The 21,906-nt window shown below is 49.5% G+C and overlaps 7 protein-coding genes across 7 annotated transcripts; 4 read left to right on the top strand and 3 right to left on the bottom strand.

Moving 5' to 3' along the window:
* The first annotated feature begins 60 nt into the window (after positions 1 to 60).
* Positions 61 to 1,525, top strand: pre8 (proteasome core particle subunit alpha 2). Its single transcript, XM_067624715.1, has 5 exons — positions 61 to 234; positions 289 to 308; positions 359 to 409; positions 479 to 1,084; positions 1,137 to 1,525. The coding sequence occupies exons 1-5, from the start codon at positions 191 to 193 to the stop codon at positions 1,253 to 1,255; spliced, it is 840 nt and encodes a 279-aa protein (XP_067479574.1). The 5' UTR covers positions 61 to 190; the 3' UTR covers positions 1,256 to 1,525.
* A 1,003-nt stretch (positions 1,526 to 2,528) lies between these two features.
* ASPBRDRAFT_123110 (uncharacterized protein) lies at positions 2,529 to 3,551 on the top strand (the record flags this gene model as incomplete). Its single annotated transcript, XM_067617573.1, has 1 exon — positions 2,529 to 3,551. The coding sequence occupies one exon, from the start codon at positions 2,529 to 2,531 to the stop codon at positions 3,549 to 3,551; it is 1,023 nt and encodes a 340-aa protein (XP_067479573.1).
* Positions 3,552 to 3,739: 188 nt separating this feature from the next.
* ASPBRDRAFT_29309 (uncharacterized protein) lies at positions 3,740 to 5,438 on the bottom strand (the record flags this gene model as incomplete). Its single annotated transcript, XM_067622642.1, has 5 exons — positions 3,740 to 4,177; positions 4,249 to 4,880; positions 4,924 to 4,976; positions 5,040 to 5,316; positions 5,393 to 5,438. The coding sequence occupies 5 exons, from the start codon at positions 5,436 to 5,438 to the stop codon at positions 3,740 to 3,742; spliced, it is 1,446 nt and encodes a 481-aa protein (XP_067479572.1).
* Positions 5,439 to 7,409: 1,971 nt separating this feature from the next.
* ASPBRDRAFT_535538 (uncharacterized protein) lies at positions 7,410 to 8,300 on the top strand. Its single transcript, XM_067627088.1, has one exon. The coding sequence runs from the start codon at positions 7,556 to 7,558 to the stop codon at positions 8,009 to 8,011; it is 456 nt and encodes a 151-aa protein (XP_067479571.1). The 5' UTR covers positions 7,410 to 7,555; the 3' UTR covers positions 8,012 to 8,300.
* Positions 8,301 to 12,902: 4,602 nt separating this feature from the next.
* On the bottom strand, positions 12,903 to 15,154 carry ASPBRDRAFT_54188 (M3 family metallopeptidase; the record flags this gene model as incomplete). Its single annotated transcript, XM_067627190.1, has 3 exons — positions 12,903 to 13,095; positions 13,149 to 13,789; positions 13,838 to 15,154. The coding sequence occupies 3 exons, from the start codon at positions 15,152 to 15,154 to the stop codon at positions 12,903 to 12,905; spliced, it is 2,151 nt and encodes a 716-aa protein (XP_067479570.1).
* A 905-nt stretch (positions 15,155 to 16,059) lies between these two features.
* ASPBRDRAFT_54187 (stearoyl-CoA 9-desaturase sdeA) lies at positions 16,060 to 17,495 on the bottom strand (the record flags this gene model as incomplete). The annotated part of the gene is made up of 2 exons (XM_067627189.1): positions 16,060 to 17,189; positions 17,255 to 17,495. The coding sequence occupies 2 exons, from the start codon at positions 17,493 to 17,495 to the stop codon at positions 16,060 to 16,062; spliced, it is 1,371 nt and encodes a 456-aa protein (XP_067479569.1).
* A 4,056-nt stretch (positions 17,496 to 21,551) lies between these two features.
* Positions 21,552 to 21,851, top strand: ASPBRDRAFT_124201 (uncharacterized protein; the record flags this gene model as incomplete). The annotated part of the gene is made up of 1 exon (XM_067617674.1): positions 21,552 to 21,851. A coding segment is annotated over one exon (300 nt), but the record flags the coding sequence as incomplete, so codon positions are not given.
* Between the last annotated feature and the right edge of the window lie 55 nt (positions 21,852 to 21,906).

Below are 21,906 nucleotides of genomic sequence, written 5' to 3'. Positions count from 1 at the left end.
AGGCGCGGCTTGGCGCTGAACCAGCCGGCGGTGCTGCTGCTGCTGCGTCAACATCCTGCCGCCTGCTGTCCTTGAGGGTAGCTCCATTCTTGATCCCCCACGACCTCATTTCATCTTCGTTCACCTCTCATCCATCACTTCTCCACACTTTCATACCCCCTGGAGCTAGTAATCGTGAAAAGACGCACTCATGGCTGATCGCTACTCCTTCTCTCTGACCACGTTCTCCCCCAGGTAAGAGAAGCTCACTGCTCGATAGCTAGGGTCCTTGCTAACGTTCCTCGACAGCGGAAAGCTGGTTCAGATCGGTAATTACGTTATTGCCAGTTGTGCGAACATATATGCTGATAAAACTTAGAATATGCCTTGAACGCTGTCAACCAGGGTGTAACTGCTCTGGGCATCAAAGGTATGACATAGCTCTGGATCCGCTCGAGCTAGCTTCGAATAGCTACTGATGACCAACGCTACTCAACAGCTACCAACGGAATTGTTCTTGCCACCGAAAAGAAATCCAACTCGCCTCTCATTGACCCGCCTTCCCTCTCCAAGATCTCCCTAATTACCCCCGACATCGGCATGGTCTACGCAGGAATGGGTCCAGATTACCGTGTGCTCGTGGATCGGGCCCGTAAGGTTTCTCACACTGGCTACAAGCGCATTTACAATGAATACCCCCCTACCCGGATATTAGTGCAGGACGTTGCCCGCGTTGTTCAGGAAGCAACTCAGTCCGGTGGTGTCCGACCGTACGGTGTCAGCCTGTTGATTGCTGGCTGGGACGAGGGCGTTGAGCCCGAATCAGGAGAGGCTCAGCGGGGTGACGGCGAGGACGAGCCCAAGAAAGCAACTGGCAAGACGGGTGGTATCTTGAAGGGCGGCCCCAGTCTGTACCAGGTCGACCCCAGTGGCAGTTACTATCCGTGGAAGGCCACGGCCATTGGAAGACATGCGACGAGCGCAAAGACATTCCTTGAGAAACGTTACACCGAAGGTCTTGAGCTGGAAGATGCCATTCACATTGCTCTCCTGACTTTGAAGGAGACTATTGAGGGAGAGATGAACGGTGATACGATAGAGATTGGTGAGTATCACGTCCTGACAGTTTCTAATTGCTGTGATGCTGACGATAATAGGCATTGTTGGTCCTCCTGCCGACCACCTGCTTGGTTATGAGGGCGTCGAAGGGTCGCGTGGACCCCGCTTCAGGAAGCTGAGTAAGGAGGAGATTGAGGACTATCTCACCAACCTATGAATTATCCCATAGATCGATACAGATCTTGACATACCGAGCCTTGTAATATAATAGACATGACTCAAGTCTTGCGAGGTTCCCGCGATACGACAAGGCGTCCCGGCCATGCAAAAACCCGGGGAGCTGAATGGTGGGTTTTCAGGAGTGACCCTGGAACCTGACGAAATATGGGCAGTTCTAGACGCGCCAGTAATACTTCAAAAACCTGATCCGAAATGAATGTTATTGTCAATGAAATTGCACGACTGCACCTGTCGTTTACATACTCAGTAATTGGGCTGTTGGGCTTTCGGCCTGCAGGCCACACAGCATCTGCAGGATGGACTGGACCCATAGAGCCCCCCATCGTAATGTCGTAGTCAGTCCTCTTCATTTCCTGCAAACCAGCAATGACCAATCTAGCTTGGGGGGAAAACCTGGGCGTTTACACAGAAGCGATGCCGGCGTTGGACCTTTTGATTGTCAGTGGGCGGGTCACTGCAGCAGTCACACGCACACGTCCATCAGCGCCAGCCATCTCGACTAGTGATCGCCGACGCCAATTCCTTCCACCAATTTCTCCGCAGAAAAAGCAATGACTAAGGCCAGCAAGCCCAAGCGGGGACTCAACAATGGTGATTTTACCTGTCATCCAGCTTGCCGATCGGACATGACTTCCTCGCAACATCATCCGCTCGTCCCTGAGTTGGTTGATATTCTGTCCATCGTCCACCCTCACCCGTGGCCCAAGCTTGATCTGCTCCCACAGCCCCGAGCTCCCTCCACTCGCAATTAGCCTTCGCTTCCTCCCACTTCCCCAGATCTGACGGCGCTAGGACAATAGATGAAACTCTGTCCGAGGTCGCCCGGACTTTATCGACTACTTTGGATAGTTGTACCACGTTAGGAACCCGGACGCGGTGTGTTGTGCAGGCGCCAATTCGATCACCTTTCCTGCTTGGGATAGCTATTGATGCCTGACGCTACCGTGAAGTCGATGATTGCAACTCGTTTGTTCCAAGGCTGAGAACATGTGGATCCTACTTTGACCACAAGTAACTATCAACATTGATGGCGCGGGTATTCAGAGACGGCGAACTGCCTGAGACGACATCATTTTATTGATCGAGGGCGGAGTGTTTGAATCTTGCAATTTACTGAGCGGCCATTGGCATTGTGGTCTTCACTCGGTTGGCTTTCAAATATAGCCGGTGAGGCTGGTGCTTTCGATACCCGGCTCGTGCACACGGAATGCTATTTCTGTGTTTCCCTGGCTTTGCGTTTATCAACTACAATGTCCGTATCATCCACGAAAGATCTGCTGGATGGCATCAGCGGCGAGCTTGCAAGCAACGGTGATGCCTTCAAAGCAACTTTGTTGTTCTTCATGGCCATTGCTTGCTACAACGTGGCTGAGTTGGTGGTCATGGTCCTATCGACCTTCCGACGTTGGAAGGGTCTCTACTTTTGGAGCTTGCTGTTATCGGGCTGTGCAGGCGTGCTACCATACACATTAGGCTTTATCATGAAGTTCTTTACGCAAGCCCCCTCGAATCTGTCTGTCACTATACTCAGTATCGGCTGGTGGTTCATGGTCACAGGCCAGGCGGTCGTTCTATACTCACGACTCCACTTGGTCATTTGCGATGAGCGCATTTTACAGCGAGTGCTGTACATGATTATTACGAATGTCTTTCTTCTACATGTACCTACGACAGTCCTCACATACGGTTCCAATGCTGTCGGTGAAGAACAGCCGGCCTGGGTTATTGGATACAATATCATGGAGAAGGTTCAGATGACCGGCTTTACCATCCAAGAGATCGTGCTGTCTGGCCTGTATATGTGGGAGACCCTGCTGATGCTTCGGATATGTCTTGTCCGTGAGAACCAGAAAATCATGTATCAATTGATTTGGATCAACGTCGCTATGTTGGTTATGGACTTTATATTACTCGGCCTTGAATATGCCAACTACTATGCTGTGCAGATTACATTGAAAGGAGCAATATACAGCATCAAACTGAAGCTGGAGTTTGCTGTGTTGGGCCGGCTCGTCGCCGTGGTACAGAACCGACGGCCAATCTCGATCGACCGCGACATTAACCTCGATTCTTTGGACCGAGAAACTGCCAGTGCTCCTGATCGGAGCTTGGCCTCTGCTGGAGAAAGTGTCAACAGCCGCACCCCGTTTTGTGCACCACCCACGGGGTATTCGAACAGGACGCAGAGAAACATGAGTATTGACACTGGAAAACTTGTGACAATGACGGAGCTTTCGGCTTGGGTTCATCGGCCAAATGACGATCGCTGCTAATAATCACAGCGGGCATTCTTAACAACATTCGACACGCTCATTGATAAGCGTTGGTGTAAGGGCGAAGCGGGATATATGAGACTGTGTGCACTGCGCCTTATCCATACAATGGGTATATATAGAAAGCTATACTGAGGCAGGTGATGCTTCAATCCTCTGCTTGTCATGCGAGCCTTGTCACCTCTAATTTACTCTAGCTCTCCTTCGGAGTCCTCATCCTGACTGTCCGCAATCTCCTCTGCCTTTCGTTTGCGCTGACTTGCACTCTCTTGCGCTGAGTCAGACCGGACATCCTGTGCTTGCTCCTGTTGTACTTGCATCTCCTGAACCTGTACCTTCTCTATGTGCTTCTCTTGTGTGTGTCCGTGCACTGGCTCTGCGTCTGCTGGCTCTGCTTCTGCTGGCTCTTCCTGTGCTGGCTCTTCCTGTGCTGGCTCTTCCTGTGCTGGCTCTTCTTGTGCTTGGTAATCTTCAAGCTCTGGCTCTTCCTCTACTACCGGTTCCTCCTCCAATGGCTCCTCCTGTTCAAGCGCTTCATCATCCTGTGCTTGCTTCTGCCTCACTTGTACAGCAACGCCTTCCTCTTCATTATTCTCGAGCCCCATCTCGACAGCATACAATCCATCCTAATCGACCAGTCAATACACCTATAGGCAAGCGAACGAAGCACACCAAAGAATCTCACAGCGGAACTTACATTTGCAACCCGAAAAGGCACCACGGTTGTTTTGTCCCTGACAGTGACAAGCCTCCCGTCCCTCTTCATAACCTCCGCAACTCTCACCCGCCCGCCATCCCCACCATACCCAAAGTCACCATAGACCCCAATCCGAGCTCGGACACACGATTCCCACCCCCTTCCACTCAAGATGGGAGACAGTGTTGCCCTCACCTGTCCCCGAATCCGGGTATGCGTCTGATTGATAACCAAGACTGCCAGATTAGCCCTGCTCGCAAACTTCATCAACTGAGCAGCAAGATCGCTAATCACGTTCCATTTCCGCGTTGTGAGCCATTTCTGGACATCTCTCTGCGCTTGCTGCGGTTGATTGGTATCACTGGGATTAGGAAAGTAAGGAGTAAAAGGTGCAGAGACAGAGTCTATAACAAGGAGAGTGGTGTTTGAGGGGGGGAAAGAGGCAGGCGGATGATGAAAGAGAGAAAGGAGATGAGGGAGTGTAGGGGCACGAATATACGTTAGATTATCCACCAGAGACTCAGGAGATGATGGCGATGCAGGAGACTGCAACTCGAGCAGTTTGCGCAGTCGAGGCCTAGGAAGCGGCGCTGCCGTATCTTCAATCACCTCAAAAACGACCGTTAACATACCTGGACAGACTCAAGCAATAATAATGAAATAAGAGAGACCTACCTATCCAAACAACTCCCTCCCCCCTCCCCAGCGCCCCAGCAGCAGCATTCAACCTAATCACCATTGATTAAGACCACATAATACCACAAGACAAGATTAAGAGAAGACAAACTCACCCCAACATCGTCTTCCCCGCCCCGGGCGGCCCAAACACCTCTGTAACATGTCCAACAGGCAAACCTTTCAGCTGTTCTCCGTCTCCCCCATCAAACCCGCGTATTCGCTCATTTATTGCTGTCGTCGTCGTCGACGATGACAATGGTCCTGGTACCGAGATCGCCTCATCCAGCGCGGCAAGCCCAATCGGGATGTTATTTCTGCCTGAGGCAGCATCAGGGATGAACGCGGTGGACGCGTGCAAAGATTGCGAGGCCGGGAAGGAGATTACGCGGTCTGGGGGTGTGGTTAGTTCTATGAGTTTCCTTTTGGAGGGTAATTAACTATAGAATATATATGAAAATGCACTTACGAGGCTCCTGGGTTGATAGAGGGGGGAGGTGGTCTAGGTGATTCATTGTGAGTGCTGGATGTGTTCACGCGTCACGCGTTTGGGTGGTAATCAAGTCAGCGTGGAATGATGATGATGGGCGGGATTCATGTTCGGGGCATTGTTAATGTCATTTGTATGGTAGTCTTCAATAGAGGGGAAGTACTAGAGAGGCAAATGGATATAGGAAAATAATATACGCGTGTAGGCTTTGCTTAGAGTGACCAGGTTATCCTGTTGCTAAGGTTGGATTTGAGGTGGTGGTTGATCCATTGATTGGGCGCTCCGCTCTTTTCCGCTGGCTCATTCTATCTTTGATTATCTAGACTTTCGGCGCCGTGTTGTTACTTCCATCTATATCCATACAAGTGTTTCACAGATATCGGTGGGAATTTCTTCATACAGAATGTTTTGCCTAAGTGAAGTAGTAGGAGTAGCATTTGTGAACCGGTTTGTAATTCTTCCCAAGCTGAATTTGTAATTGAGGTTCATTTGCATGTTTCTAGTATTTGTTATGTGCAAAAGGCATTAGCATTGACAAATCACGTCGCATTGTATTCATAAGAACTATAATAATTTATAAGCACACTAGATGAATATCTAGTATTCAATTTGGCTTACGCATACGTCCATAAAATGCTTCATTAGACGATGACGCAATTGGCTCAGCCTCGACCAAATAGAAGCATCAAAATTCCCCAACCAACTGGAATATCCACCAGACAGAAGGTAACTTCCGCGAAGTATTTGATATTTCTGGCAATTCAATGAGGATACAGAGTTATGGAAAATACTTTTACGGAAATACCCTGTTATATGCAGGGAATTCCCTTTATGGACTATTAGCCAAAGGCCCACCCACGCCTATATAAAAGGCCTTGGGCCTGCTCCTCATCCAGTCTTTCTTCCTCCATTATCAGCAAACACAGTCTAATCCGAGTATCTGATATACAAACACAAAAATTCAAAATGAATTGAGGGGGCTTCCGCCCCCTCAAACATATAAAATCGATCTATATAATGATGATCCGCAACTAATCTTCGCTCTTCTCCATCAAGTGCAAGATACTTCAGGTTATTGTCAACTACTGTTGTGCATGGAGTGTTGCTGCATCAGTCATCTCGACACCGTCCTATCAAAGAAATTTTTTTCACCATGCAGGCTGGTGGTTGTTGAAGAGAGAGAGCATACATTTGCTGTTGGCCAGGGAAACTGACCTTCGATGGTCATTCGGCTTGTGCTTGTGCTAGGTGGGGAGGCAAAGTTGTTAGCACATCACGCCGTCCCTTAGCTGGCCATTTGGAATGGCTCCTCTCGCAATTGTTGTTATATAATAGTTGATGACGAGTCCACCGCTGATGACGGGTGGACCACCAATGATGGGGAGACAACCGACGATGGATAGACAACCGACGACGGATTGACTACCGATGGAGAGTCAAACTGATAGCGAGCCCAATCGCAACAGATCATGCTACGAGACTGCCGAATTTTCAAGCCAGCACGATCAAAAGCCGAGAGAAACTAGTTGGATTGTTCAACTTCTTCAACCTCTCTTTGCCTATATACTATCAAAGTCCAGTCTTGCTCTGAACTTAACACAACCAGCATACAAGGAGGGCAGTGCGAGCACCCTGCACACAGACAAGAATGAGTCGGCGAAGATACAGGAAGCGGAGCTGACTGTGGCGATTGCGGAAGTTGAGTGCCATGAGTTCAATGAACGCATCGGCGCATGCACCAGAAGCCCACCGTCAAAGCAGTGTTGCAAGCAGTCAAGTTACATCGAGCGATATGATCACAGAAAGACGCTAGAACACGCAAATGTCAACGACGATAAACGTCCCAGATGACAACAGATGTAAAGAGACAAGGAGCTCTGATCCACTACCCCTCTCGTTTTCATGGACGCCCAGATAGCTCAGCTTGGCTTGTTTGCATTATTATCACTCCATTGGGCTGCGCCCTGGCTCGGTTTGGCATAAACATCGATAACCTACGCACCTCTCATGATCCTTTTGATACTCTCCACGCAGAGGCTATCTACGCATTGCGAAACCGTCGCATCGAGGCATACAGAGCTATAATTATGAGCCCTGGAACAACTGGTGTGCAATAAGAGTCGAGTATCTATCATAGATACAATGGCCTCCACCAGCACATGCGCTGTGTGCAGCTCATTCTTGAATGGGATAACAACAACAACAAACCTTCCCCGAGGGCATGTACGTACTATGGAAATGTCGTATCGGGGCTTACAAGGCCATTGTTCTCCTTCGTTCTGCAACAGCTGGTACGCAAGAAGAGCTGAGCACTTATGCCATCGCCAACATCGTGACCTCCAGCACATACGTTCTGTGAAGCTGATTTCTGGGTGGGATGATACCAACAAACCTTCCTTATTTGGCTTCTGTGGCTGGGGAGAAGATTTCCAGATCCATGATCACCTTGCACGCCGGCCATGCTACGATTGCTACGCTAGAAACTACAATGAGGCGGTGACATATTGGGAACTAGGCAATGCACGTGCGGCGTTGAATGTCAAAAGAAGACATGATATACCTGCACTCAACCAACACAGTCTATATCGGACTACATGAGTTGAAATAGTGACTCTAGCTCTGAACTGTTTCACACTAGCTCCCAATGAGCTTATAGTTACAAACTGGAGGTCACAATCTAGAGGCCCTGCTGTTTGAGACCGCACGCCGGCTGTGTGGCGTGAATTGGGGATGTTGAATTGGCCAAACTGAATGACGAATATATAGAACCTTACGCGGTTAACGAGAAGGCAGTGACAGAAGCAGAGGGTGGACCTATTTGACTGCTTTGGCAATACCAAGAGAAGCCCAACATTGTGCTACCACAGTCAAGAGATTCGGACGACGAGCCACAAGATAGAGATCGAAGAGCTAAACATGCTGCGGATAGAGTGGAGAGCTCCAGATATCGTGAAAATTGTCGGACTTACCATATTGAACGGCTACCACCTGAGTTGCGACGGAATGAGATACGCAGTACCCCTGGGTGTTAAGATTTTTCAATGAAATAAAAGCAACGATTGTTTCTGGAGGTCAAAACCTCGAATTGGTCGCATGCTAGGCCAAGCAACATAACGGGGGAATACAATCGTTGAGCAGGTCCCTGAGATATCTCTTCCAAGATAACTTGAAGGAAACATGCTACGAATCTCCTACAACAAGGCCTTACTTTACTGCCGCACAGATCATCCACTCCTTCCTCGAGTATCGCTTTCACATTGGCGTCAACGACACTGTCTCTCCATACACGGCCATCTCGAAATTGATCCAGCTATCGTCAAGCATCTTTACCCACTGCTCTAGCCTTGCGAAAAACCTTACAGCTTAGGCTGTTTGCTCCCTTAGAGATCTCTCTTTTGTTGAATTTCCAGTTCCCGACATGTCGCGTCTGCTTTTTCATAGCTCCTGCAGACTTAATAGAACGATATCGGATCCCAATTCTTTCGATCAACCTCCTCCAACCGATCACCTTGGGTACAACATATATAGTGCATGATGGACCGGAAAGCCTTCTTTAACTCAAAGATGAAGGAGGAGGAAAAGGCGGCACTGATCGCCTAAGATCTTCTATCTTTACATGAACGCCGATTCCAGACAATCTTCTTACTACGTAAGGAGCTAGTGTTGTACAAGCAACTGTGTCCGGTCAATGCAATGGAGCTCAAGTCGTCTTGACTGGGCATCAGACTTCAAGAAGCTTATGGGTTTGCGATATTAGTTGCTCTCGCGACTACCAACAGCTGACGCGGTTTCGATATGCGACGCACAGCACCTAAACCACGTTACAATATGAGTTCTCGAAGTAGGGTGTGGGCGTGCGTATGATTGTGCACTGGCCTAGCCTGAAAGAGGCTGAATTCAACTTGTGAAGGTCAAGAGACCGACGACTACTGTGGCTGCAGATGCGGTTGTCTTGGATCCTGTGACTCTCGTATGCTCTGCAGAGTGTATGTTCCCTGAACCTTGCTGCAGCTTTGGTGGCATTGACCAGCTGTGTCTTCCTGTTTTCAGGAAATAGTCTCCGAAAGCTTTCATGCCTTGTTCGTCAATCTTTGAATCGCAACGTTGGCTTCGAGCACTGTCAGGAGCTGTCTCTGAACCCAAGGGACTAGCATCAAGAACTGGAGAACAGGAGAGCGGGAGCAAAGCAGTGGTAGTCACTGAGTGGCTATACCTTGCAGCCGAGACGGATATTGAAGATCTGATGTGGTAGAAATAGGAAGACACGCCTTATGGGAGTATTGAACGTCGTGACTATATGGATTTCCTCGTCTGCCAACGTCAACACGTCTTCCGAGCCTCCTTTCTATGACTACTATTGTGAGAGGCGGCATGCTGGAGAACGAATCAAGACTCTGACATTTTCGGTTAGCAAGATACCGTGCCATTCTGCATACGACAATACCATCTATCGAGACAGATGGAAAGCCTTCTGAAGGCGGAGCGTGTGCACGAAATTATCATCTCACTAATCTGAGATGAACAAAAACCCTATTGAAGTCGGGATATTCTCGCAAGATGCCAGATGTTAGTGGCTTGTGCATCTTAAGCTGCCTTCCCTGGATGGCTAATCAGTGACGATCAACCAAGTCATCCCGGGGTATCGCTAATATTGACACCGTTTGACAGGAAAAGCCAGTGCCGCGAGCATCGTATGCTGCGTTGTTTGGCCGACTCCCCTACATTTCATCAACCAGATGAGCGAGAGGCATACCAAGGGCTATCTCTGAACCTTTATGTGTATATAATGGCCCTGGTCGGACATACAACAGTCAATGTCCATGATTGTGGTCTGGCTCTTCGACATGAACCACATCATCCATGTGATACGACTCCGACGATTCCAGCGAGCCTCCTCCGCACGACTTCCCTACTGAACAAAAGGGTACGCAGAGGAAAGGCTCGCCGACATCTTTGTGCCTCGCTGTCTATCCCAACGATACAGAGTCAGTGCAATCTAACTTCACCCCCCAGGAATCATGGGGCTGGTGGGCACAATGGTAATCACTCAGTTCAAAGATGCCGTCGATGAAGGATTTGACTCGCGTATTGAGACACCAATGGTGCGGAAACAAGTTACTGGTCCAAGACAAGCGTCCGCATACTGACTCGGAGTGCTATCGATACACACAAGGACACTGACGAGACATGGAAAAGACAGGATCATGGTCCGAGAATACTACTGGCTGATCGAGCCATTGCAATCTATATACTGTCAAACCTGTGACTGAGAGCCATCTAGCACCGCACTGATGTCATGGTCAACCAGCAGGCCCAAAACTTCGGCGGTACGTCTACATCGGTGGTGGATCCTGCCTTGTTTGCCGTCGGTGGTGGTGATGATGATGATGGGCTTCTTTGACAATATGGGTATCTGGAAAACAGATATGATGGAGAGAAAGTATACGATTTTCCTGCAGAGAATCGAAATGCGGTGTTGGCACACTGCTTGGTGTACATAAACACCAGAGATGGTACTGTCAGGGTCATGATAAACACAACCACCACTTCCCATTGTCCACCAACTTACCATTGTCCCTTCATATGAAGATGAGACACGGCAGATGAGCTTACCAATGATTATTTATAGGGATGGTTCTCAAAGAAAGAAGAAAACATACCCGATAGCAGTTGAAAGCGTCTCGCGAAAGCGGAAGGGCACCCCTCGACACTCTGCTCAAGAGAAGCCCTGGAGTCTACTTCAACTCAAATGAAGGAAGAGGATAAATCGGCGCTGATTGCTACCAATAACGCCCTATTTGTGCCTCTTGCGCGAGACGAGACGAACCACCAGGCGAAGATGAATAAACTGGCGAAAGAGTGTGCAGCGGCAGCAGGAAAGATTGCAACAGGATTGTCACGTCCGCGAACTCATTCGTGGCAGTAATCTATGATGCAACCGCAGACGAGATGCTGCGCTCCAAAGAGTCAGCCAGTACGATTTCTCTTATCAGGGTAAAACGCCGAAAGTCGCCGTGGAAAAGTTCGGCGACGTAGGCGGCCATGGGCCGTACAACTAACGTTATCGACACAGGGGCCCGGATATTCAGGCGGCCCTGAATGCCCATTCTGCGCTACAGGAAATGGACACGTGCCTGGATACGAGATCCGAGAGATAGAGCTCGACATCAGGAATCAATATCAGCAACAACATCACTTTCTCGTTATCAATCCCGGAGATCCATGCCCTTCTGGGCTTGGCATCATAGGAGCGCTATCCCTGATAACCGGCCATGTTGTCTCCTTGAAGAGACAGAGAGAGAGAGAGAGCAATGGAGTGACAGAAGCATCTACCCGAACATCAACGCCTGTCAAACATCTCTATAAATACTAATATCAGTCAACTTGACATATGCAAGTATTATATATTCATCGCGGAGATGCATGCTCCTTCGACCTGGGACTTCCTAGCATCAACCCAGGTTTGGTCCCTCCACTCAAGAATCAAAGAGACATGTGAAAACCATTCACGTGTCTTCGATATACATACCATGAAGAAGAAAGACAGAAAGAAAAAAAATACTACCATCTCCACCAGCACCGATACCAATGACCTCAAATATACACAAAAGTCTACTGTGAAGGAAATCAACATCGCCGATTGTGGCGACTGAATTTGTCTTTGGATCCACCAATTTTCTTTTTTTGAGGGGATGGAGGTGGATATGAAGGTTGTTGTTTGTGTGGTTGGTTCTCTCTATATTCTATATGAAAGGGTTCGGATTGACTTGCGAGGAACATACATGACTGCTGGAGATAATGTCAAAAGCATATTGTTCTGGTTGCATGCCTGCCGTCATTTCTACTACGCACTTTTTGGCTTACGATGCCATTATCCAAGCCCGGACACAACTTACAACTTATCACAGCGATCTACCTACATCAATATCATAAATCTGGCTGGTAGTGATACCTATCAATCATAGCCCCTCTTACACCCCTAGGTGTTTGTGAAGTTGCATACCGACAACAAAACAAGGGTGTCTGTGTGGTCACGTTTGGTTAATCATCTTGTTGGCAGTCATGTTGCAACTGGCTGCGGCGGCTGCAAAGGATTCATTTGAGATGGGTTTATTATGGAAGTACCATCGAATGGCCAGACAGCAAACATATGGAGTTTCGGGGTTATGTGTGTTTGGAATTAGAGATTGGGTGGTTAGTAGTCTCGTTGGTTAATTGGTGGAAGATTACCTGCCCATGAATTGTTTGGGTCGGAAATACATCACTCAGTAGTAGGAGCTGGTCTTGCAGTGGTCTTACTTCAGTATGAAGGGGATGCTTAGTACTGGTAGAACTGACTCGTTTCGTCAATCAATTATGTGTATATTCAAGATTTCATTCGGACAATAGCCAATGACTATCTCCAATATTATCTCATCTACAACCGTTATTTCATCCGGTCCTATACTATATTATCCAAGTCGACCAGATCTCGTCAATCCTCCCAAATCTAAGCCAATCCCATGTCCTTGTAGAAAGCATCAGTCTTGGGCTCACGGCCCAAGAACTCCGTCAATGTCGTCATCTCATCCTGGCTACCTCCCTTCTCGAGCACCTTGTAACGGTAGCGACGGCCAGCGGTCGGGTTCATGGGGTCGTCCTTAAAGACGGTGTAGAACATGTCGGTCGAGTAGACTTGCGAGCTGTTGTGGACATGATTAGTACGAGAAATATGGTGAGTAAGATAGGTTCATACCTCAGGTAACCATAATAACCAGCATCATAGCCACCGATCAAGTGACCAAAGGTGGCTTCACCATGGCCCCATTCCTCGCCCAGGCCCAGGCTCTCTGGGCCCTCCATCTGCGTGATCTGCTTGCGCAGGGAGTTGTATGTAGCCGAGATAGGAAGCTCCTTGATCTTCTCGTGGCTCTCGGGCTGGTGGACAGTCATGTCGAAGATACCAAAGTGCAGCTGACGCAGGTTGAAGAGGGCATCGTTCACGTGCTTGGTGCGGATGAGGTTCTCGATCACAGAGTCCGGAATCTGCTCCGAGGGGGGTTCCTTGCCGCCTGCCTGCTCCTTCCAGGCGGCAAGGTAGTCAGGAGACAGAGTGGAATAGTGCTTGCTGAGGGACTTGAGCTGGGAGGGGGTCCAGCACCAGTTCTCGAGCATCTGACTGGGTGCCTCGACGAAGTCACGGACAGTGTTGGTGCCGTGGAAGCGTGAGTAGATTGTCTTGGCGACCAGGTCGTGGATGCCGTGGCCGAGCTCGTGGAATAGAGTCACGACTTCGTCATGCTTGAGCAAGCTGGGCTTCTTGGGGGTCGGCTTGGTGAAATTGCACACCAGTGCAGTGGCTGGGTAGCGGCGGTTGCCCTCCGCGTCGATGAAACCCTACAGTTGTCAGTAACAATTGATGATATGCGCTGTGGGGGTGCATACTGGCTGCAGGTTGAAGTTGGCCGCGTGGCCGTACTTGCCGGTGCGGGGGAAGAGATCCAAGTACAAATAACCGACGAAGCCGCTGCCCTCACCCTCATCGTTCCAGACGCTGAAGATCTGAACGTCTTCATGCCAGACAATATCACTACCCTTGCCGGTAGGAGCCACCTTCTCCCGGTCCTCACCAGTGATCTCCACAAACACGAGACCGAACAGCTCTTCGAAGATCTTCAGCATGCCCTCGATGGTGGTCTGAAGAGGGAAGTATTCGGCAATGAGCTGCTGGTCCAGAGAGTAGTCCTTCTCCAACATCAGGCGATCGTAGAATCTGTGATCCCACAGATAGTAGTGACCATCGAACTTCTCTCCGCGAGACTCCAGATCGGACTTCTTGAACTCGAGCAGGTTCTTGATCTCCTTTTGTCCACCGGCCGTCAGACGGGACCGCAGGTCACCCAGGAAGGTGTTGACCGTCTCCGGGGTCTTGGCCATCTTGTCCTCAATACGGAATGCTGCGTGGTTGGGGTAACCGAGCAGACGAGCGGCCTCATCACGCAGGATGATGGCCTCACGGAAGAGAGGCACGTTCTGGTTGCACTTGTTCTCGTTCTGAATCATGACCTGCTTGCGGGTCTCGGGGTTCTTGGCGTACTTCATGGTCGGGAAGAGGTCGGGGTACTTGAAGGTCAGCCAGAGCTTGCCCTCGTGCTCACCCTCACCCTTCTTCAGTCCCGCCAGGACATCCTCGGGAACACCATCAAGCTCTTCGCGGGTGAACCAAAGACCCTCGTTCTCCTCGTTCAAGTTCTTCTGGAACTCAATGCTAATCTGACTGAGACGCTTCTTGATTTCCTTGAATCGGTCACGCTTGGGACCAGCCGGAAGACCCAAGCCATTGCGGATGAAATCCTTGTGTTCCTTCTCCAACAGACGGCGAGATTCGGGGTCAAGAGATTCATTCTTGTTCAGCACGGCGTCAACCAGCTTGAACACATCCTCGCGCATGGCAGCTTCAATGAAGAACTCATCCATCAGCTCCTCCGCCTTGGACGAGGCATCCCGCAGCTCTTGTTGGGTCGACACAGCCTGGTAGAAGCTGAGAATGTGTGATTCCAGGGACATGACGTTCTCATCCTGGGCCAAGGGCTTCAGGACAGCGTCGAATGTCGCCGAGTCGGGCTTGACGGTACCCACGACGTCATCCTGAACTTTGCGGGAGGTCTCAATGAGACGCTTGGCGTCATCGACAATGGACTGAGCAGTTGCGGTGAAGGTGGGGGGAGCCTGAGGAGGCCGGCGGAGGTGTTCGGGGGCCATGCTGGCGGTTGTGAGGGATTTGCGAAGGTTGGTCAAAGCTGAGTAGGAGGTGGAAGGAAGTCGAGAGCCGCGGAAATGGCCCAAGACCGTGGAAAGTCTGAAGGCGGGAGAGGAAAGGCGAAGCGGGGGAGCCACGGTGACGAGAAGAACGCCCACGAGAAGGACGAGGAAGGCGGGTAGATAAAAGGTGCGATGGAGAGGGGAGCGAATGGTGACGGTAGGAGAGGGGCACAGGTGGTGAAAGGCGGGGTGGCAAGCAGAGCTACTGCAATGGAAAGAAGCGGAGCAATACGTGGCGCGACAGTGGACACTCCAAGAAAGCTGGTGGTGATGCAGAAGATGCAGCTGAGCTGGTCCCGACGGAGCCTGAGGCCCGGCCGATCATGTGTTCTCTCCTCCACCACGAACCTCCCCCGTCTTCTCTTTCATTCTTTTGCTTGACTCCACACTTTCTTACTATCTTTCCATAATGCTCTCTCATGACGATGAACGATCAAGCTATGAGTCGTGTGGACAACCAGATCCACTCTACGTCGGCCAACTCTCGACGATGTCCACTCTACAGAGTGCCCCGGAGCTACAGGAGTTAGAAATCTACATGCAACTGCTCAATCATGTATCAGGTTTTGGATATTTGAATTCTATGCAGGATTTGGATTTCAACAATCAATGTTCCTCATCACATCTCGTCGCTTTTTTCAAATGGAATAGGTAAACCCGCGTCGACTTAAACTCGCTCTGTCGACATATAGAAGTAGGCCAACTCCAACAACGCCATACGCAACTAAAGAATGAACGCCCCGAGTGCTAAATTATAGACGAAGGATCGTCAGAGTGGGAATGACAGCGTATTCGCAAATGGTACATCAGAATATAGGGTGAAAGGGTCATGGACATCACGCCGCTCACGCAGCATCGGCAGTGGGGATGGGCTCGGGGATCTTGGTGACCTGCTCACCGGCCCGGATCACCCGCTGGCCGGCATCGTCACGAACATAGCCGGCACCCTCCTTCTGGGCCCGCTTCCAGATCTCAACCTCACAACCACCGCGGATCACACCCACACGCATGGTCGAGAGGAGGTTGTGGGCGGCGTTGGAGTGGTAGTACACACCACCGTTGAACATGGCAGTGGCGTCCTTGCCAATTCCAGAGTTGATCATGGCCTTGCCACCGGGGTGGTCCTTAATGAAGTCGGTCACGTCGTGAACAACACCGGCAATGGCAACGAGACCACGGCCGTTCTTCGCCTGCTCAACATAGTCGTCCCATTCCATAACGGGCAGCTGGTCAAGAGGAGTTCCCCAGTCGAGACGGGCACGCTTCTGATCAATCTTCTTCTGGAGCTGCTGGACACGACCCTTCTCGATCTCGTTGGCACGGAACTGCTTGAGGTCGTAGGCCAGACCAAGCTGCTTCCAGGCCCAGATGCTCCACTTGGTGGGGTCGTACTGGTGCCACTCGATAGCGTTGCGGTAGTCAGAGGGGAACTCGTGGTGGAAGTTGTGGTATCCCTCGCCGAGAGTGACAAGAGCAGTGATGACGTGGTCACGGGGAGAGTTGCGGTCGTCGAAGGGCTGGTCACCGAGCCAGTGAGCCAGAGAGTTGACGCAGAAGGTAGCCTGCTGGACGAAGAAGATACGCAAGATACCGGCGTAGACGAAGCCACCCCACCAGTCACCCCAGCCAAGACCGGCCACGAGCATGGGAACAAACAGACCCATGGTGAAGACGACCTTGAGGTAGTTGCGGTGCTGCCAGACGACGACGGGGTCTTCGTTGAGATCGGAGATATCGGTACGGCCGATACGCTTGGGGTTCTGCTTCATGACCATCCATCCCAGGTGGGAGTAGAGCAGACCTTTGCGGACGGAGTAAGGGTCCTTGTCGGTATCGGTATAACGGTGGTGAGCCCGGTGATCACGCGCCCACCAGCGGATGGAACCTTCGACGGCACCACCACCGACGGCGGCGAGCCAGATGCGGAGAGGAAGACGAGCGGAGTAAGAGCAGTGAGCCCAGAGACGATGGTAACCTGTGAGCAGATTCTTATCAGCATGCTGTGTTGAGGTATGTTACCATTCGAAGGGGCAAACCAACCTGCGGTGATACCGAGACCAGTGAAGAAGTAGTAGATGACGGCCCAGACAGCAGTCTTGAGCTGCAAGGGCACCCATAAGGCCTGAACACAGCCGTACACGGGGATACCGATGATGAGGAAAACGTTGAGCCAGTTGACATGCTTGTACCAGTTGCTGCGTGTCATGACAGTGTCGGCGATGTGGACCTTCTTGGGGTCAGCGGCGCGAGGCCGGGAGGCGTCTGCTGGCTTTGCAGACATGGTGATGTCTTCGTGTGTGAATGTCGACCCCTGCAGTATGGTTCGGATGAGGAGGAGAAGGAAGGCGTGCGGGAGAGGGTGGGTTTAAAGAGAAGGGCCAGAGGCGAGCGATAAAAAAGAGACGGAGAAAAAGGGTGGGGAATGCAATCGAAAAGCCCGAAGCAGTAAGCGGCAGATCTGAGCCAGTGAAGGAGGGAAAATTCGGAGGGCAGTTGAACTCTACCAGGGTCCACCGGCGGATGATGGTTGGGGAAAAAGCAAGGCGGATAGTCAATAAGAATGATGCGACGATGAGGACACGCGCTTTGGAATACTATTTAGTTAAGGAGGGTGGCCTGATGGGAAGCTCACTGGCAGATCAGTGAAGTAATCATGAGATCCCGAGGTCCCAAAGCGGCCGACGGTTCAACAGAGAGGGAGTAGGACTGCTATCCAGGCACATCTGGAAGATGTCCAGAATCACCGAGTGTATCTTGGATGGCAAAAGCCGGAGTATCTCCAACCATACAGCGCCGTCTGTTCCTCCAACTAAGCTTGTTGGGCCACTTCTGATTCGATGGCGCTGCCCGGCCAGAAGCTACTGTTTTGGGTAAGACCGGGAGCGGACCACCAATCAGAGTCGACCTACCATTCGTTGAATCCCCAACGTTTTTTGCCCCTTGATCTGTCCGTGTGGCTGGTGTCATGCCTCGGGTGGCTTGACCGTGGCTAGTATCCTTATTTGAATTTTCGGGACGGTTCCTTTTTCCGCATCAAAGTATCGCCTGCACGGAGTAGCACCACTCCGTCTACTAGCTTTCAAGATTGGGGAATGGTCGCCTTGTCTTGCAAAAGTGATCCTAGTACTCCGTACTAAAACATTGAAAGATCAGAGTCATTGCTTATGCTGTGGCCACACTAACGCAATCTAGTGCTATAATCAGCATGGATTGGATCAGTCATTGGTCCACTCCTCAGACTTTTCCGCTGAGGGCAGCCCTATGAGTGGACATAATTGCCACCAGCTGAGTTTGCGAGCCGCAAGCTCCTCGGCACAAACTCTTCCCGGGTGCTCCGTTCATGCTGTTTTCGTACATAGATAGCCTATTCTAAATTCTACTCGGTATGGAGTAGAAAATCTGATGATCGTCGCCACGTGAATCAGGCATTAATTCGCCCCAACGTTTTCTTTTTCTCTTCCTCACTATTGGCACCCTGCACCACGTGACACTTATCTTTCTGATCGCCTCAGGCAACCCCATGACCCAAGCTTGGTTGGGACATGCCAACCCATCTAATTCCAAGCAAGGCGTCCCACACACCGCAAGTCTTGAGATCATTCCCCAGACGTGGGATCAGTCTCGCTGGACCCTCCACGTTATCAGATGGCCCCAGTGACATTGATCCTGATTCTGGACCGGGGCCATAACAGCTCTGTTGAACACGTCGCGCCACTTACATCTGGTTGGGACAGGCGATACTACTCCGTATACTCTCTGCCTTCTCTAATTGAGGCAAATGTTGAAGCTATCTTTGATAACCGCCAATTAGGAATTCTCATTAAAGTTTTCAACCAGCAGCTGTTGCTCTCTTTAGACTTGACTCTGTAGATCTGTTGCGCTTCTCTCGGTCCGGAGTATAGATAGACCGAGTTACTATGTAATCGAAACTTTAATAAATAATATATGCACTCTGGACTATGCAATGGTATCTCAAATAGTATATGAAAGATCGCTCATAAATATGACCGATTTATTAGAATTGATCTCCTCATCAGTGGTCGGTCAAGATATGCGTGATTTGCACTGCAAATCGATTTCTTTCCTGCAAAGCTGCTAATTAGAATTGGCATTGCTAATATTGCCATCTGCCACTATTGTCTATAAGTTAGCACACTACTATACTATATATACTAGTTGGTTCATCTCAATGAAGGCACCGCATTGCAATTAGACTCACAGAGCTTGATCATGCCACACAGATGTAAAAAGGGGGACCAGTTATCCATGTATAGTGGTCTCTATAAGTACAAGGGCGAAACGTTTTAAACAAACGTACTATTAAGAATTGGGTCTTGCTCAACAACAAATCAATATCGCAAGGAATGATCCCTATTTCTAGATACCTAGTAAACACGGCGACATAGATAGAGAACGAAAGCGACAATAAACCTATGACAAAGAAGGCAGATACCTCTACTTTCTCAATCTCAGTACGAGGCAATTTAGACAGGTACTTTTTCATTTCAAATATCATCCAAAACATACCTCCAATTATCCAACCCCATTACTCACCTCCCACTCCCTCTACATACCCCCCCTCCGAAATCACCCGCAATCTAACATCTAAAGCAACCCCATCCCGGCCCTTGCCGATCCGAGGTTGGCCATAGTAAATGATTTCGTGGTTCGGACTGACGGACCGGCTCCACTAGTAACTGCTCTAGCCCTTTTTCTCTTCTCCACGGCTAGATAGAACTAACTAGATGGACAATGCTCAGCCTCCTGCCGATCGAGGATCGGGTCGGGGATATTGGCGTGTGAGCTTCCGAGAAACGGAAAATAGATACCATCGGCTTGGAGTAAGGGTGTTGGTGATGGGATTTGTCACTGAAAAGGCTATTTAAGGTTACGCGTGATAGTTTCGGAGTGTGGGTATTCCCGTACGCCGGGTTTATGCTGAGGTGTCGTTTGTATAGTAGAGCAGTCTATGGTTCTAAATTCATGCTTAAAGACTCTGTTTATATGTTAGTGTTGGCTCTTTTGTGAAAGGGCTATATATTGCTGGATCGAGCCCTTTTTTATAGGCGATTGACCGTTATCCATTCGATTTGTCTCTCTCCGACCGTCATCAAAAGCTGTGGATATGGCAGTTTGTTGTGTGGATGATACACATATTTGCTGCCCGAAAGATTCGTACCCATGAAAAATGTCCACATTATCCTGGAGCTATGCAAATTGTAATTCACAGTCTCACCCAGAGGAGGAAAACATTCTTGGCTTTACTGCTTCCCCTAGACCACGAGCATTATCTCATGTGTAGAAGAAAGATATTGCTGGCTAGATATAATAGCTCCGATCATTTTCCTGCCAAATATTGACATCCACTAAGGGTGGTTTCTATCTTAGACGGACATTATCTACTGTCTGCTACGGCCACTGCTAATGTCGAATTTTTGCATTTTCTTTTCGAGCTAAATACCAGGATTACTGAGTTACTGATCTAACCCAAGATCATGAAGAGGGACCCAAATGAGTTTGACTACTAAACACCTCAAGCTGCATATAAAAGAAGATATTGCACAAATTATTTGACTAAAAATCTTAACGAAAAGACGCATAGGTAATGATATATCATGATTATAAAGACAACCCGAAAGTAGCGAGCCCAAAAAAGGTAGCAATCTAAATCATTCCAGAGATATATATATATAGACCAAAATGTGTTATTCACATACCATCTAGTGATACGGGAGCTGGGCTTTCGAGGAGACATAGAGTATAATATCTGATGTGACAGCTTTTAGCTAGAACGCCAGTCTAGCACTGAAATCGGCAAGAGAAGCAGGAGCATAGATTCGCTCGACAGGTTAGTATCGAGTGAATTGTACCAAATAAAGCCCCAACACTAACAATGGGCTGCTGAGCTAGCTCTCTATAGCGTGTATTCGATGCATCTTGGCTTGCTTTACAGGAGATCGTTGAGGAAACTAATACTAGTATATATTATGGCTTCGATCATAAATATCAGCCTTACACACTACTAAAAGCCATTACTCAATGAGAATTAGAACATCTTGACAACGATAGTAGAGTTACATCCTCAAATGATACTTATTACCGGATCACGCAAGACCAAAAGATGTGAAGGGTCTAATATTCTTCCACTTGTCTTAAAAGCGGACAAGACCCTACAACTCTTTCGTTTCAATGGAGGCAAGATGAAAAAAGATGTTGATGTCGATACTAACTGGGTTATATGGCAATTTAGACAGCCATACACTATTCCAGGTCTACACAAATTTTACTATGGACTATACACCACTGCAATCTGCTACGGTGTTAGTCACTCAGGCCAGTCAAGGTTACGATAAAGTTGAGCCTGATTGAATCCATGACTAATGGATTGCCGGATTGGGCCTGGTGTTCCCCGGACTGCAACCCGGCCAAAGAAGCATCGTCGGCCCTTCGATTTTCTCCTCATGCACGTCTCCCTTTAGCTTATATCAATCTGATCATCTTCCCCCCCCGTCCTCCCACGATCTGGATGAGTTCTACTCCGGTCTGGTCGGGTTCGTCAGCGCAAGACCCATCGGCCGCCCGCTATCAGGGGGAGACGCACGAGATGGATTTCGGCGGAACCCGATCTGGGGACTGATAAGCGGCTGGGGGCGTTACATGAGGGCACCGTGTCAGCCGTCCGTTCTTATCGC

This window comes from Aspergillus brasiliensis (assembly GCF_001889945.1).
Source record: "Aspergillus brasiliensis CBS 101740 unplaced genomic scaffold ASPBRscaffold_5, whole genome shotgun sequence".
In the NCBI taxonomy this organism is placed as follows: Eukaryota; Fungi; Ascomycota; class Eurotiomycetes; order Eurotiales; family Aspergillaceae; genus Aspergillus; species Aspergillus brasiliensis.
Note: the sequence above shows the minus strand (reverse complement) of the source record. Positions and strands in the feature narration are given on the sequence as shown.